Source organism: Hippopotamus amphibius, chromosome 12, assembly GCF_030028045.1.
Source record: "Hippopotamus amphibius kiboko isolate mHipAmp2 chromosome 12, mHipAmp2.hap2, whole genome shotgun sequence".
NCBI lineage: Eukaryota > Metazoa > Chordata > Mammalia > Artiodactyla > Hippopotamidae > Hippopotamus > Hippopotamus amphibius.
Genome location: NC_080197.1, coordinates 76,529,588 through 76,547,683, shown reverse-complemented (window position 1 = coordinate 76,547,683; position 18,096 = coordinate 76,529,588). Strand labels below are relative to the sequence as shown.

The window sequence follows — 18,096 nt, the reverse complement described above, 5'->3', positions numbered from 1 at the left end:
AAAAATCTTTTGTATATTATTTCTGCCATTGAAAACATCAACAAATATTTCCAAGACTGGAGTAATCCACAAATTTGGAAAGCTTGAACATTTATCTTCTTCCAGGTCATCAATGGAAAGTACAGAACCTGGACACAGGCCTCTGTTTATATCTCTTGGGACTTAACTGGAGGTTGACCTCAACTCACGGAGACAGCCTAATTCCTCGGTGACCAGCTCAGCTTCTGTGGCATATTTTCAGTGAATCCTTCCTAGATCTTAGAGACGGCCACCTGCCAGCCTAAGAACTCAAAGCCATCGATTTAATAATCTTTTCTAGAATGTTCAATTTCATCTACAGAGTTCTAAATCATCTTTCTCAACTGTTTTGAAAATGAACACAATTGCTCACTTCAGTATCTAGTCCCTTTTTCCATGAGTCTCAAATGTTATAAACAATTGTCTAAGATCATAAATGCTAATTCACTCCGTATGTTAATATGTAGTTTAGTGAAGCCAGAAGATAGATTTATTTATTTATTTATTTATCTATTTATTTATTTATTTATTTAGCTGCACCAGGTCTTAGTTGTGGCGTGCTGGAGCTAGTTCCCCTACCAGGGATTGAACCTGGGCCCCTACCCACTGGACCACCAGGGAAGTCCCAAGACATAAGATTTAAATTTGTTTTTTATTTTATGTATTTATATATATATATATTTTATTTTTTTTATTTTTTTTATTTTTTTGGGGGTACACCAGGTTCAATCATCTGTTTTTATACACATATCCCCATATTCCCTCCCTTCCTTGACGCCCCCCCCTCGAGTCCCCCCCACCCTCCCTGCCCCAGTCCTCTAAGGCATCTTCCATCCTCGAGTTGGACTCCCTTTGTTATACAACAACTTCTCACTGACTATTTTACAGTTGGTAGTATGTATATGTCTGTGCTACTCTCTCACTTCGTCTCAGTTTCCCCTTCACCCCACACCCCCTCCCATACCTCGAGTTCTCCAGTCCATTCTCTGTATCTGCATCCTTATTCTTGTCACTGAGTTCATCAGGACCATTTTTAGATTCCGTATATGTGAGTTAGCATACAATATTTGTCCTTCTCTTTCTGACTTACTTCACTATGTATGACAGATTGTAGTTCTATCCACCTCATGACATATAGCTCCATCTCATCCCTTTTTATAGCTGAGTAATATTCCATTGTATATATATGCCACATCTTCTTTATCCATTCATTTGTTGATGGGCATTTAGGTTGCTTCCATGTCCTGGCTATTGTAAATAGTGCTGCAATAAACATTATGGTACAAGTTTCTTTTGGGATTATGGTTTTCTTTGGGTATATGCCCAGGAGTGGGATTATTGGATCATATGGTAGTTCTATTTGTAGTTTTTTAAGGAACCTTCAAATTGTTTTCCATAGTGGCTGTACCAACTTACAGTCCCACCAACAGTGCAGGAGAGTTCCATAAGATTTAAATTTAAAGTGACTGAGTGTCCTCTTTGTGTCTCTTTGCCTCTTCCCCATGGAGGCTGCAAATAGATTTGGAATCCATTTATTTCCCCCATATACATACATATGAAAAATCTCTCCCATTATCTATTTATCATGGAGAACAGAAAACTCTAGTTATTCACCCAAGACCCAGGATGAGGAATGGGAAAGATGTCCCATGAGGTCAGCTGGCCACAGCATCTGGTCATGACATGTTCCAAACACATTCATAATCTTGGAGCCTGAAACCTATTGGCAAATTTAAAAGGGTCATAAAATTTTAGAACTGGGAGGGAATTTGGGGATCCTCTAACACAGCCTCTCATCTTGCGGATAAAAATTGAACCTCATGGTGGGGGACGGGGAGTGGCCTCATGTGTACTACATGGTGTCTTCATGATGGAGACAAGCTTAAAACCTCTGTCTTCTGACTCCTAATCCCATGTGCTCTCCATTACACAGGATCACTTGTCTAAATTCTAAGTGGTTTTTCAGAGGAAACAGGCCTCATTGGGGCAACTGATTTTGGCAAAACAGTAATGGAAATTTAAACATGTTTATGGAAGGACACTGTAAGTAAGGAACCAGAAATAAAAGCAGACACGACTCTTGCAGAAATTCCTTAGACTGGTCCTTGTACCCTACTCCCCTTCATCCTCTCCACCCACCCAGCATCTCCCTTTTATGAACCTGAGGCACAGGAAAAGTTCAGGAATTTTTCTAAACCTGCAGAACTGCTAAGAAATTTGAGTCCAAGCAGAGTGGTTGCAGATTTTGTGTTCTTAACCATTAGACAAAATTCTCTCTCCTGCTCACATGTGGCTCCTAGGGGTACACCAACCACGCTGCCCCCCTAAGAGGGGTACCTGCTTCTTTTGGGCAGAATGTACCTTCCTTACCCAACCCAGCTGATCTGATACACTGATAAGTGCCAACAAGCCCCAAATTGCCCCTCTCGATTTATACTTTTTGACAGGGGCCTTCAGGAGATGATGTCTTTGCATGAACTTACTTCAACAAACACTTTTAGAGTATGGGCCCCCTGAGGGATCTATTAAAGATTTTCTCAGTACAGTTTAACTTTTCCCTTCCACTCATCAGCCTGGTGTGTGATGAATAAGAACCCTGTGCCTGAGACACACAACACCTCGAGATCACTTCTTCCCTCTTAATCCCTTACTTGAAGCATCTGTTGCTGAGGAGACATGGAACCCGTACTTTGTGATGCCTACATCCTAGGCACTGTGCCAAGGGCCTCACATATATTATCCTGCTTAATCATCATTGAAGATGAGGAAACACTGGCTCAGAGAAGCAATTACCTGTTAACGATCTTGCCCAAGTTCTGCAGCTAGAAAGGGGCTAAAACAGTTGGGATTCAAAACAAGTTTGACTCTAAAGCTTGTGCTTTCCTTTTCCTTTCCTTTTTCCTTTTCTTTTTTCCTTCCTTCCTCTTCCTTCTGTTCTTCCTCCTTCCCTCCCTCTCTCCCTTCTTTCCTTCCTTCCTCCTTCCCTCCCTTCCTCCCTTTCTTCCTCCCTTCCTTCCTTCCTCCCTTCCTTCCTTCCTCCCTTCCTTCCTTCCTCCCTTCCTTCCTTCCTCCCTTCCTTCTTCCCTCCCTTCCTTCCACCCTCGCTCCCTTCCTTCTTTCCTTCCTTTCCTCCTTCCTTCCTCCTTTTCTTGCTTCCTTCCTCTCTTTCTCTATTTCTTCTTCTCTTCCTTTCTTTCTTCTTCTTTCCTTTCTTTCTCCTCTCACGTAAAGTAGCCCATTTTAGGATGGAGGTCATCCAGGACAAACAGCAGAAGTGACATCGCAGAAGCAGATGCACGTATAGGTCAAATTCATCAAGCATTATTGAAATATGAGAGGAATGAAGGCTAGACTAGCGACTGGAGATGTTATATAATTTAAAACTTCCCCTGTTGCTTCATACCTTTGCTCATAAAATTAGAGGAAACAGACAAGACAATCTCTAAAGTGTGGTGTGGCCATGTAGGCAGCGGAAGAGTGAGGGGTTGGAAATACCTAGAGTCAGGATAGACTGTCTTTTTGTCCTCAGCCTAATCAGACACCAAAAAGATATTTTAAAAAAGGGATGAAATAAGCAGAATATAAGTTGCCACAATTTCCATATTTCCCAAACGTCTGTCTTTTGCAAGCCACATAATAATTTTCCCATGTACGCATATCACTAAAACTGTTATAAAGTTAATTTTTCTTTAAATCGATTGGTTAATTTATTTTACTTAATTAAATGGGTGTTTTCTTTTTTACAAAATAATACTGAGCTATAATATTCATGCAGAGAAGTGCCACGATGATAAATACATGACGATAAATTTTTGAAAAGTAAACACTCATATAATTATCATTGAAATCAAGACATGATCACCAGTACTCTAGAAGCCCTCATTCTGCCTCTTTCTTTTTTTTTTAATTTTTTTTTTCTGCCTCTTTCTAAGCACTACATTTTTTTGTCCTCAAGGCAATCACTGTCCTAACTTCAAAAACCACAAATTAGTCTGGCTTCTTTTAGAAACTTATTGAAAATGAAATTAGATATTATGCATTCTTTTGTATCTGTTTCTTTTTGTTTGTTCAACATTTTGGTAGTCACATTCATCTGTTTGTTGCATGCAGCAGTAATTCATCAAATTTAATTTGCTATAGAGTATTTCATTGTATAAATACGCTACAGTTGATTTATTCCTACATTTGAGGGGTATTTAGGTTGTTTCCAAAATATTGCTACTACATTTTACAAAGTGCAACATGTTTCTGTTGAGTATATACCTCAGAGTGAAATTGCCAGGCCAAAGATAATTATATGTTCAACTTCAATGAATATTTGTACAATAGTTTTCTAAAATGATTGTATCTATGTTGCATAGATTTTACTAGAGGTATTGTTGGATACAAATGTTTTTATTCTATGGAGATGGTATTTTTAGATTTTATTTTCTAGTTATTTGCTGCTAATAACTAAAAAGATTTTTTATGTGTGTGGCGACCTTATAACCACTGATTTTACTAAATGCACTTTTGAATTTAAATAGATTATCAGGAGTCTCTTCTGAAATTTATACATATGCAATAATGTTACCCATGAATAATGAGAAGTTTGTTTCTTCCTTTTCAACCCTTATATTTTATGTATGTGTTTGTTTGTTTGTTTGTAAGTAAGACTTCCAACTAAGCAGATAGCCTTGTCTTGTTAATATTCTCAAGGCAAAATCTTTCAATTTTTCATGACTAAATATGTTGTTTCGTATAGGTTTGTAGATAGGTGAGCGAGCATGCAGGTGTGTGTGTGTGTGTGTGTGTGTAGATGCTTTTTTATCAGAATCAAGAGATTTCCTTCTATTCATAGTTTGCTAAGTTTGCTGGTTTTGTCATGGATGCAATTTTAATTTTATCAAATAATTTTTCTGCATCTATCAAGATATTCAGATGGTTTGTCTTTTTTATCCTCTTCACGTGGTGAATTGCTTGACTGGTTTTCGATGTTAAGGCAATTTTGCATTCCCAGAATAAACACAAATTGGAAATGATTTTATACTTTTAAAATAGCCTGGATTTTACTTTCTAATATTTCAAGGCTTTTGTATCTATATTCATAAGAGAGACTGACTTATAATTTTTTTTTCTTCTGGTAGTGTCCTTTCCCAGGTTTTGGCCTCATAAAACAATTTAGGAAGTATTCCCTCATTTTAGTCACTGATAGATTGTGTGTAAAAATGATGTTATTTCTTTGTTAAATACTGAGGAGAGTTCATTGGTGAAGCCATCTAAGCCAAGAGAATTCTTTCAAGAAATTTTGAAATTTCAGACTCAAATTCTTTAAGAGATATAGGAATATTCACATCTTCTATTTATTCTTGTATCATTTTAGGGAATTAGTGCTTTTTCTAGGAATTTGTAACCTTTATATAAATTTCCAAAATGCATCGATATAATTTTGTTCACAGTGTTCTTTTAAATATCTTCATTTAAATTCTTAGAATCTGTGATTCTCTTTTTAATTCTTGATATCAGTATTTTGTGCCTTCTGTAGTTTATTGATTAGCTGTAGTAGAATTAATCATAATTTAATATTAATTATATTAGTCATTTATAAAGACATTTGAAAGGAACAACTTTAAAATTTATTTATTCCATAAATAGTCGTTTTATTTTCTCTTTCATTAATTTCGGGTCTTACACGTATTGTTTTCTTACTTCTATGTTACTTGCATACTATGAACTCTTCATTTTCTAACTTCTTGAGATGATATTTAGTTACATGATTTCTAGCTTTTATTCTTTTCTAACGTATATATTTGATGCTACATATATTTTTCTTTAATCATGGCTTTGGCTGTATCTTACAAGTTTTGTTATATCATGTTTCATTGTCATACAGTTCAAAAAATTTTATACACCTTGTAAATATTTAATTGATGAGTTATGTAAAAGTATATTCCTTACTATCCAAACATTTAGGTGTTTTCTCACTGTTATTGATTTCTTAGCTTAACTGGGCTGTAGTTAGAGAATATTCTGTATGATTTTAAACCTCAGAAACTTTTTGAGACTTACTTTGTGAATCAGCATGTTGTTAATTCTATTAATTACTATTATACACTCGTGCTTGGGAAACCTTGTGTGCAGAGTTTTAAATATTGTTGTCAACAAGTTTGTTTGTTTACCTTGTACAAATCTTTTATAATTTTATTGATTTTTTTGTCTATTTAATCTACCAGTTATGAAGAAAGGTGTATTAAAATCTCTCGCTATGATTGTGGATATGTCTATTTCTCCTGTGTGTGTGTGTGTGTGTATAATATATACATGATTTTAGTGTATGGAAACTTAATATTATAAAATGTCCCTCTTTGTTTCCAATAATGAGTCTTGCCCTAGTCTCTATTTTATCTGATATTAATACAGTTACACCACTTTCATTCTGAAAATATTTTTATGGTGTATGTTTTACAATCATCTTGCTTTAAACTTCCTTCATGTAATTGCCATGTAATGGTTTTTTTAAAAATCTTGTCTTCTTTAATTGAGGTAGTTACATTACTTTATTTCAGTATATTCATTCGTAAATATATAAATAGACATATTTGGGTCTAATTCCCTACTACCTTGCTACTAGTTCTCTCTCACCTGTGCCATGTTCCTTTTTTTCTCTCTCTCTTTTCTGGCATTTTTTGGAATTAATATTTTCCCCAGCCTCCACATTAGCATCTTCATTTTCTATTCATTTTGTGGTCATCACAGAGACAACAACGTGTAACTTTGAGTTATTAAAGTGTAATCTACATTACTATTAATATGGCTTTCCAAAGAATACAAGAACCTTGGAAATTTCATCTAGTTACAATGTACTGCCTTTTGTGCTGTTTCTGTCATGAATTTGTTTCTACAAGCTATTTTGTGGCTCATCCACACTTGTTCATCCACACATTTGACCTTTCCTATATTTCCTCACTTCTATATGCAGTCTTTTTCCTCATTCAGGAATAAATCTCTTTAATAATTCCTTTAGTACAGATCTTCCAGTAGTGAATTATCTCAAATTTTAATTATCTGAAGATAACTTTATTTCACATATTTTTGAAGGATACTTTTACTAACTAAGGGATTCAAGATTGACAGTTATTTTCTTCTGTACTTTGATACTCTCTTGTGTTCTGACTTCCATAGCTTCTGTTAAAAAGTCATTGATAAGTCTTATTGCAATCAAAGGTAATGTGTCTTTTTTCCCTCTAGTGCTTTTACTTTTTCCTTTTTGCCTTTAATTTCAGCAGATTTATTGTGGTGTGCCAAGTGTGGTTTCCTTTTTATTTATCTTGTTCAGGTATGCTGAACTTCTTGAATATGTGGGTGTCTTTCATCAATTTTCAAAAATTCTGAATTCTTAAACCTTCAGATATTGCTACCGTACCATTTTCTATTTCCTCCCCTTATGGGACACTAATTATATGTGTATTAGATCTTTTCTCTGTGTATCGAATGTTCTTACATCCCCCACAACATTGTTTCAAGGTAGTCTTAAACCTGAATTTGTCCAGTGACTTATAGCTGTGCAGGCAATTGATTCTTATTTTGGAAATTCTGTGTCGGAACTATCACCTTGTCTTGATATAAAATTTGCATCCCTGGAAATTCCATTCATCAATCTTAGTTCTATCCTTTGGAGTCTTACACAACAGCTACATTTTTTTTTTTCATTTACATCATGACCTTCTAGTTATTGGGGCCTTTGCAACTCCTGTTTATTGGATGGCCATAAGCCCGTGAGGTCCCTAATGCCAATAACAGATGACAGTGTCAGCTCTTTTACAAAGAAGGAAATAGGATGTAAACAGGATAGCAAAGGACCTGACCCCAGGTTTTACTGATAACTTTATTGCAAGACAAAAATAAAATTAAAAATTCTACCAAAGAAACATTCCTTTAGCAAAGATAGATACTTTTGCTGTTTTAATACAAAGGAAAGAAGATTTTTTATAAAGATTCATTCAGGTGAGAATCTTAAATGGTTATTTATAATGTTATTGAAAAATAGAGTTGGTCTAATTAATCCTTGTTTCAGAAAGGACTGACCGATGTCATCAAAAATAGGAAAGTATCCATTTCATGTTTGAAGCTGTCCTTTAACCTCTCCGTGATTAAAACTCTTTTCCATTTCCTACTGAAACCTTGCCTTCTGCATGTTAAGTTAATTTTCTCTCCTCTTGCCAGTAGTGCACAATAGGAACAAAATAAAGACAATGAAATATTAGAATAAGTGGAAGTAAATAATGAAATAGAGGAAAGAAGAAAAGGTAAGGAATTAGAGGGAAAGGGGGCATCTTCAGAAGGAAAGCAGGAGTCGTGTCTAGTTCCTGGGGGCTGGACAGACAGAGCAGGTGAAGAGCAGCATCTTGGGAGTCAGGAGTTTGGGTTCCACACTCTCACTGACAAGTCTCATTTTTTTGTGTGCTCTCTGGTTGGTCCCTTCATTTTCCTGAGTCTTAACAACTTTCTCTGTAAAATGAGCAATTTCACTAAGGGAATCTCAGCCACCTTCCAACGCTGAAAGATTTTGTCCTTCACACATTGGTTCTACTTTGCAGCCTGTCTGAGATACACAGTGTGGACCAGTGTAAATCACCTACCGGTTATGAGTCCATTCCTATCTTAACCATGGACTCCCTGCTAACCCTGGGAAAAATACCCTGTTTGGGGTTTAGTAACACCCATGTATAGAAAGCTATTTCCAACTTTTTCATGTATCTCTTGTGTTGACTTTATTTTTAAGATGTCCATAAAGTCAGTGGGGGGAGATCGATACAGGTGGAAAGATAATCACTGCCATCATTTGCAAAGTTATTCTTTCCCTTTGCACCACAGGAGCTAATTTCTAACTTTTGGACTCACTGTGGAAAACTTTTGGCAAAAGACCTTTGAAGCAGTGGGAGGAGGACCAGTGGAATTCTCTTATCCTTGTTTGGAGGCAGAGAGGCTGGACATGGTGGAGCAGTAAAATATAAATCTGATGTCTCATGATTACTATGTTGGAAGCAGCTCTGGGTTTTAAAGCTCATTCACAGGCAGGTTTGACTGTTGGCTTGCCTGCTGTGTCTGAGCTAGAAGTGGCATTCAAATCTGTGTCTAAACTACAGGAAGAGACGTTCGCATGAGTGTACATTTGTGACTGGATGAGATTCAAAGGAAACATATGTAACAATACATCAGTTGTCCATGATGTTCTCATCCAGCGTTCTGTGGTCTGGGAGTGGGCATTTACAGACTGATTACTTATTAGAAACTCAAGGCTCAACTTTTTCCCTGTAAGTCTTGATGTTGCCAACACTACTAGTAGTTTGGAGTAGAGGCCTTTTAATCTTTGGAGCAAAGCCAGTGGCCTGCCCCCTTGGAAGAGTTTCTTAGTAACCCGGCACTGCATCGTTTTGTCCTGCCTACTTGTGGGATTTCTCTTACCCAAGGCTGGTGTGTTGTTATCTAGGCTGTGTCCTGGCAAAGACATCTGCTGAGGGGCTGGGAGGGTGCTGAAATCAGTCTTTCTTCCACATACCAAGTCACTGTTCTGGAGTGAGTTCCCTCCATCTACGAAGGCTCACAAAGGGCCTGTGGATGGACTTGGTCCTACCATAATCCTTCGTCCATCTCCTTCCTTCTCTTACCGTCCTAGGATGACCCTGAACCCAGAAGAATTGACTCTACGAATGATGTAACCCTGCCACTGCTGGCCTTAGCCCTGGACCAGAGGCAGGAGACCTAGCTCACACCTGAGCTCCTCTGGGTGATCTTAGGCAAGTTGCGTGTCCTCTTCTAGGCATGTTTCCTCATCTGTAAAAACACCACCTTCTCAAGGTCGGATGCTGTAGAGGTAACAAGCGGTTTGTGTTCAAACCTCTGTTTTGCAACTCTCTCACTACCTAGGTATCCTGGGGCAAGTTATTCTTTACGCCTGAATATTTTAAATCAATCAAATGGAGATAATAATCACACCTACTCATATATCATGTAATCCTTAGAAAAACCCTGCAAGTTGGTACTATTATCATCTCTGCTTAACAGATTTTTAAAAAATGAAGACTAGGAAGGGATAAGTAGCTTGCCTAAGATCACACAGGAGCTCAGACATGAACCAGGTTTTCTGTCTCCTTATCCTATTCTAGGAGATATATATGTATATGTCCTAGATACACATATGTCTATAAGATATGAATATACGCTGGTACATGTACACACACGTATATATACATACACATATACGTATATATACATGCACACCCACAGTGCTTAAAAAAGTACCTGGTATGTAATGCTAATATTATTAACAGTACCTGGTACCCATTAAGCACTCAAATGTTACCTGTTGTTAAGCTGATGATGACGATGACTTGTTAAGAAGGTTCCCAGCTGCGCTGGCAGGTTATGGTTCTACAGGACCCCAGCTTGGGCACTCTTTGCGGCTGGAGCATTACCTGCATTCTGAATGGGGGTCTGAGGACAGCCTGCGCTTAGGGTGGGAACAGGGGCAGACCTGACCGTGAATGGACTAGTAAATACAGCAAAGCTTCAGATGGGTGGCCGCAGGGGTGTGTCTGTAGATATTTGTGTGTGTTAGGGAGAGAAGTGGTTTGTAAGCTCATTTTAACTTGAACGCAGCTTTCCTTGGCCCCTGGGAAGCATCTCTTTTGAATGTTTCGTGGGAAGTCCGGGCACAAGGTCTTTAAAGGAAAGGACCCAGTGATTAACTCCCTGTCCTTGGTTTTTGTAGACTGTTGGAGAGAAGAATGTTTTCATGGAGATGTGGACAATAGGGGGAACCTTCCTTGCCGCCTGCCCTGCCCTGCACACTTTGAGCCTGTCCTTTCAGTGATGAGTGAGGACTGGTGTTGGGGGTGGGAGAATGGACGAGGTGACCTTTGCTGGGCCCCCCGGGCTGGAATCCTGAGGAGAGATGTACAGGAGAAGAGCACTCATAGGACATTTTATTGTATGTCGCTGTCATGCTCATGGCTGGACCGGACAGGGCTCCTAATTAGCAGTAAGGAGACCTGGGTTCCTGCCCTACTTAGCCTTAAATCCTTGGGAAAGCTGCAGCTTTGGATTGCTATGGATTTACCTCCTGCACTTTCCCTGCCCCTGACTACCCTGTAAGAGTAGTAAATGGAGGGTGTGGCCAGAAGACTAATCCCTAATCCCAACCCAAGTTCTTAACTGGAGGTAGATCCCCAAACACCTTCAACACCCAGTGGAAGGGACTGTGTGATGGAAAGGCCTCAGGTTTTATAGTCGACTTTCCAGCCAAGAACTTGTATGTTGTGCCCTTTTGCCAGCAAGCCATGGAAAGGACAAAAGGCAAACTTCACTCTACACCGTAGCAATGGGTAGGAACACTCCAGCCACAGGAGTCAGCAACTCGCTGAGCTTTGCATAAAGAAGTCACCTGGCTGTGGCTGGAAACCAGCTGGCATCTCACTGTCACTCTATTTTCTGAAGGTGAAGGAGAGCAGATAATATGAAACTCCCAACTGTACCCCAATCAATGTGTTTTTTTAAATTTCTTATTTATATTCCCATTATACAAGAAAGTGAGGCCAAGTCCCCTTCATACATGGTAAAACCAAGGAGCTGAAAAGTTCAGTGAATTCCCTGAGCTCACAAAGGCTGGCAGGGCTGCTTTCTCTCCGTTGTGCCTGTTCTCTGAGTCTCCAGCTCACTGGATTCCCTGGATTGCATCACCTTTCAGGATGAACCAATGTTCTCAAAGCATAAATGGAAACCTAAGCGCCTCCTACAACCTTCCATGTCCTCTTCACAGGTTCTTTAGCATACAGACCCTTCCCCAGACGACGGAAATGCAGTGAAAAGACCACCAGGCTGGATGTTTTGAAACAGGACATGGACCCCAGCCTTCCCCTGAGGCTCACATCCTTGCTCCAAGCGACTCAGAGTCTATATGGTCACACACATCTGCATCTCTTGAAACATCCAAATCAACCCTGTTTTTCACTTCCAGCATTTGATGATGTCTAAATACCCCTTGGAGGGCTCAAGAAACAGCTGGCTGGTGAGTGGACACATCTCGGCAGATGAACAGTTACTCTCAACATCTGTAACTCTGAACCTGGACCAGGAGATGCTGGCTCACATGATGAGAAAGATAGCCTAGCGAGTATTTTATTGCCCGAAGATGGAGTTAATGGCAGTGCCATAGCTACATCGAACCCAGCCAATAAAACTTTACGAGTTCTTCCCCATGAAATATTTTGTTTATGTCACATGGGTCTAATCGAATGTTTTTTTTCTCCTTCTTCACTTCCCCACCCCCTTCCCTGCCCCTTTTGTCTCCTGAGGCCTATGCCCTCTGGAAATGCATTAGTTACCTAGGAAACCTTCATGTCATTTTTTTTACGAGTGGAGCTTGGAGCAAGGTAAAGCTAATTTATAGGGTGGTGAGGAATTCATGTCATGACTGGTGAAATAGGAGACTTTATTATGATTTCTATATCCACCTGTGTGGTAGGAATACATACCTTCCCTCTATTATTCTGGGCAATTTCTTGAAACATAATTAAGAATCGGTATGCTCTTTCACAAAATGGGTTGAACCATTATTGTTCAGTGTAACTCATTATACTGTTCAACGTAAGCTCTAGAACATAATTAGCAAGAACAACAAACTGAGAATATACTAGGCAAGCTGTTAAGAGTTAAAGGACACAGTGGAATTTCCTTTAAATGATGAGGTGGTTCTGCCTTAGAGGCAAAGAATGAATAAGACGAGATTTTGAAATCCTTCAACTATGTCTTCCATGCTCATTGAGGTCCATATTAGGATGCTATAAAAATTCTAAATACGTCCACTACTTCATTCTGCTGATTTCTTTCTGTCTTTGTCCAAAGGGGAAAATATATACCCATGAGTTACATTAATGATGTGTTTAAAGACAGCTTACAAAGAACAGGACAGTCTTTCTAAAGGATGATCCCCAACCAGTGGGGTGGCAGGATTTCAGGGCAAGCACCATTGGATTGGGAGTCAGGGCTTACATGATACGAGGCACCATGCTGAGTGTTTTAAATAAATAAGCTCGTTTGATCCTCACCACACTCCTATGAGGCTGGCACTGAGAAGCTCAGAACCTGTCCAAAGACACACAGCTGCGAAGTGAAGAAGGCCACATGAAACCTGGGGTTGGATGAGTTCAAACTCCTTTCTTTGAACGAGTCCTAGTTCCTGATCTGTTACCAGGCTTTTTCTGTTTCCCTGGGGAAAGTCATTGCCAGGCTGGAGCCTCCATTTCCTCAACTATTCAATGTGGGGTGAGGACACAGAGGCTCAGAGACCTTGACCTCGGAGATCCCTGCTCTGTCAGAGATCAGTGCTGATAACAGCACTTTCTCGAGTTAGACGTTTTAGGGAAGACCTGGGCATGAGGTTTCTGTGGACAGCTGCACCCACTTTGAAAAAAACAGTAATGCTTCACACAGGACTCTTCAGGGCCTTTGGGCGGGGTTGCTGATGGGTGTGATGTTTGTGTGACTGCTGGTTAATAACACTGGTTAGGACCTGTGCAGTGATGGGTGGGCAGCCGGGAATCTTTTGAGTGTCAGGAGCCAAGGTCATCCCTGACCCTTAAATTCCCAGTCCCTGTGCAAACACCTTTTGCATTCACTTAATTGTTTCAGAAACAGACTTTCAGGCTTCATTGGCAAAGCAGCAGTCTGAGTGAGTGGTGGTAGGGAGGGACAGCGCAGTGCCCAAGAAAGGAGCCTCAGCCTTTCTGCGGAACTTCTCTGTAGTGCCCTCCAGCCGCGGAAGATGCAACTTGCAAATATTTGAGGATCAGCTAAGGTGTGGAGGCACAATCTCCAAGGCAAGAGGAAAAACAAACAAACAAACAAACAACAACAACAACAAACCAAAACAATGAGAGAAGACAAATGTTCAAGGCTAGCTAGCTGATCACAGGGAAAATCACGCTGCTTTTCTTTGCCACGCACGGTCACAGAAGAAAGGGTCCTTGGAGGCCCGTTTGGCCCAATTCTCTCATTTCCTGGGTCAACGTGTCACAATGAATTAGCCACAGGCAGCTAGAGCACAAGACCGCATGCTGAGCATCCCACCCCCAAAACATACAGTCCACTTAAGTCAAACGTCGAGGCCATAAGTGCTGCTTTTTACAAGGGAAAGGCACACTTCCAGCCAATGTTTCCACTCTGTTTCTGTTCAGTGTTTCAACCACAGAGTGGTGCTGTTGCAAAAGAGAAGGGTGGGTAGGAGGCAAGATCTAGAAATTTGCTTTAGGAGAGAGTTTTAAAATGGACCTCCAAACACCAGATCCAGTCCCTGTTCTCACAAACCACTTTCAGGAGGCGGGCCTGACACCCAGATGCAGCCGGGAGAAAAAGAAAGTTCAGCAACCTAAAAATACAGGCAACAGATGGATGGCCAAGGCTGCGACCAGGGACTCAACTTGGAGAAAGGGATCCAAAAAGACCTAGTTCTGGATGGACTTCACCGGACCCGGCACTTTCTTCCGGGCATGAACTCCCCAGCTGATTTCCTAGCTTTGTTCTTTGCTTTCCGCTATCTACAACCACTCAGATCTGTCTCTATTTTGAAAAATGGATTTGCTTAGAAGTCACAATGCTCTGCAGTTCTAAAATGATTCCATACTACACGCAATCGTCTTTTACTCTATCTTTAAAAAAATACACCTTTCTACTCCTTTTTCTAGCCACCCTATTTCTTGATCATCTTATCACTTATAAGCCAGAGGGAGGACCTGGACATCAGTCTTTAGAGCGGGAAGAGAACACTTAGCTCTGAATTCGAAAGGAGAGCAGTAAGGAAAAGGCAGTTTGCCTGCTCCAGAAAGATTGTCTGAAAAGGGCCTTCCAGAAGGGCAAGGGCCAGTGGCTCTCCATTTGGGAAAAAGTAAGCAAAGTGCATCTTTCACCCTCTGCCTGGTTCTCTCCGCTTCCTCTCTCCTCCCTCAGCCCCTCCCTCCCTTCCTCCCCCCTCCTCCCCAAGGCACCAAGCATATTTGGCAAGATTAAGGTGTCACCTCTCATATTACAAGGCGTGTTGATTGCACGCAAAGACAGACCCACTAGCTCAGGACAAAACCCCCTCGAGTTGGGAAAAGGCACAAACTTTTCCTGGGATTATCTAGGTCCTGGCAAAACGAGGCCGCCAGTCAGCGCCCAGCATCTGCAGAACAAATCGGTCTTAAACTCAGGCTTTCTCGTCGTTTTCCTTTCTTTTTTTTCTTCTTTCTTCTGACTTTTTCAAATTTAAGTTTGCCCCTCTTCCTTCCCCTCCTCCCTCCAGGCTGCGGGTGACCGGCGAGCGGCGGGCAGATCGGCCAGGACATGTTTTTAACCCATTCCTCGCTGCAGCGGGAGCCAACCACCTCTTTCCTTGCAATCTTTGGGTTACCCGAGGACCTGGAGCTCCAAAGAAGAGCCCCTAGAACTTGGCCAGAGGAGCTGAATCTGGGGCCTGAATCCCGCCTGTGACTGAGCGGCAGTGGGGCGGGGGGGTGCAAGTGCGGGAAGTAGGGGAGCTCAGGGAGGCGGGCCAGAGCCGAGAGAGAAAACCAGGACCTAGCAGAGCACGCCCAGTCCAAACCTTCAGGGTGCCGTGCGCCGGGTGGAGGGGACATCTCGGCAGCCTAATCTGGCCCGGAGGAGGACCTGAACATTTTTGGCGCGAGGGAGGCACAGAAAGAGGACCCTACTCTCCTCAGGGACCGCGGGAAGTGCCGCCCCTGGGCCTCAGTGGGCGCTTCTGGCCGTTTCCGATGTGGCAACCTCCAGCAGCCAGGAGAATGATGAGGCAGGTACAATCTATCTAGTACGCAGCCCCCAACCTCCCCATCTTTTCCTACCTCCCTTCGGACCTGTAGCCTCTCTCTGCGTCGGGTTCGGCCTGATCTGGTAGGTGCGGTGCCCTTACTTCTTGGTGTTTGACCAAATTCTCAAACAAGCAAAGGAATTTGGAATTTTTTTTGAACTTGGACCCCAGCTGAAACATAGAGAGGGTTGCTTATTAGATGTCTGGAATGGCAGGGCAGCGAGGGGAGAAGTGATACCTACTCAGCCCCCTTCCCCCATCGCGCGCAAGTCAAAAGGTCCTGGCAAGAGATGGGGTGAGGGGTGGCTGAGGTGGCAGGGAGGAAGAAGGGGGGCGGGAGGCTCGAAGATGAGGTCCCCGACGCCACGACCCGGAGGGCGGGGTGGGGGGGGGGGGGACAGGAGAACAAAACTCCGTTCCGAGGCTCTGGATTTCTCATTGCCCCCAAAGTGACATTTTCCCCCACTTTTCTTGATGGTAAATGGGCGAAAGCAAGATGACTTAACTCGGTAAATTTAGAGAGACCGAGCTCGCCACAAGTGGGGTCTGATGGACTGCTAAAATTATCTCGAATAAGAGATTTTGCCTCTTGCCCCCTACCATTTTTCCTCGAAAAATCTACGGACGGGGAAGTGGGCGTCCCTACTTTCGGAGCGCTCAGAAGCTTTGGTCTGTCGCTTGCCTTTTTGCTTCCCGCGCTGTCGCCTCGTGCAGACTGCTGGGTGCTGGGCGGGCGCTCGGCTGCAGGGCCCGACCCTCATTTGGAAGGAAGGGGCTTAGGAGAAGTTGAAGGCTGCGTGGAATGGGAGGCTCCTATTCATCACCCTTTCCCTTCCACGCTCACGCTCGCACAAACACACCCGCGCACACACCCGCCCCTCCCTGGGTCCCCCGACCTCCCAACGCCATACCTCTCTGGCTTGATTCCCCTGGGTGCTGGAACCGGAGTGGTGGGCACTCCTGGGAACGACCTCCCGAGGCATGCTCGGGGGGTGGGGAGGGGGAAGGACGGACGGGTGGGCTCGGTAGGGGGTGGGGAGAAATCTGGAGCTGGAAGGGTCGAAAGTTTCAGGAGTTTGCCTATTAGACGCAAGCCGCCTGAGGCAAGGGGCCAGAAAGGCCCTTCTGCTTTGTAAAGAAAAAGCTTAAATAAAAAGGAAAAAGAAATCTTTCAAGAAAAAGAATAAGACAGGCTGAAGGCATGAACGGGTAAAGTGCAGTGAAAAGTTAAATATTTCGTTTCTTCCTGCATCTCTAAAAGGGAGATGGAGGGGCAAACTGAAGAATACTACCAACTTGGAAGTTGGGGGTGTTTTTCTTTAAGAGAGGCTGGGGGAAATGACCCGGTCCCCCCACTGGCCCCCGACCCCAGCCGGAGGGGCGCTGGGGAGCCGGTGTGCGCGGCGGGCCGGGCGCGGGGGCGGGCGGCGCGGCGCGGCGCCGAAGGGGTTAAGGCGCTGAGCGCGGAGCCATCTGGCCGGGTTGGCTGGTTATAACCGCGCAGATTATGTTCACGGGACTCAGAGTTGAAGGCTCCTCTCCCTACCGAGCAGCTCCGCGCGCGGCCCCCGAGAGAGCCCAGCGCAACTACTTTCTTCCCTCTCCTTTCTTTCTCCTTCTCTTTTTGTCCCCTGCTGGGGGGTGGCGGCAGCGGGGTGGGGGAGACTGAATGACCGAGCTCGCGTCCACCTTTCTCTTCATGTCGACGTCCCTGGAAACAGTCACACGGATGCCATGGTTACTTCTGCCACGGTAAGGGGAGGCAGGGACGCTGGGTGGGCAGGTTCGGGGCCGGGGAGCCGGGTGGGGGGACTGGCCGGGGGACCCGTGCGCGGCCCCGGCTCCGCACCCCGCCCCCACCCCATCGCGCCGCGCTCCCGCACTTTCCCCGGCTCGTGCCTTCCCGAAGTTTGCGCCGGGGAACAGCCACCCCCCCCCCCCCCACACACACACACACCCCGACACTGCTCCCCACCTCCTCTCTGCGTCCCTCGGCTGCCGGAGAAACCGCCCAATATCTGGGAAAGTGATCAGGTTTAAGGGACCGGGATTGGAAATGGGGGGCGGAGGCGAGAGGAAAGGGGGACGACGGAAGGGCAGGAAAGGGCTTCGGCAGAACCTCCAGCCCCGCACTAACACACTCGTCTGCTCTCGCAGAGAAGGCCCCCCGCGCATCGCGTAACAAAAGGGGGTGGCAGGAGGATCCGGCACGGCGCGGAGGGCGAGGGTGCCGCCGC

General features: G+C 43.3%; 1 protein-coding gene across 1 annotated transcript in view; it reads left to right on the top strand.

The window, feature by feature from the left end:
* Positions 1-17,381: 17,381 nt before the first annotated feature.
* NTF3 (neurotrophin 3) overlaps positions 17,382-18,096 on the top strand; it is a 68,141-nt gene continuing 67,426 nt past the window's right edge. Inside the window, exon 1 of the mRNA XM_057702649.1 lies at positions 17,382-17,611. Within this exon, the coding sequence (XP_057558632.1) occupies positions 17,594-17,611 (18 nt within the window). The 5' untranslated portion in view covers positions 17,382-17,593. The remainder of the gene's footprint in view (positions 17,612-18,096) is intronic.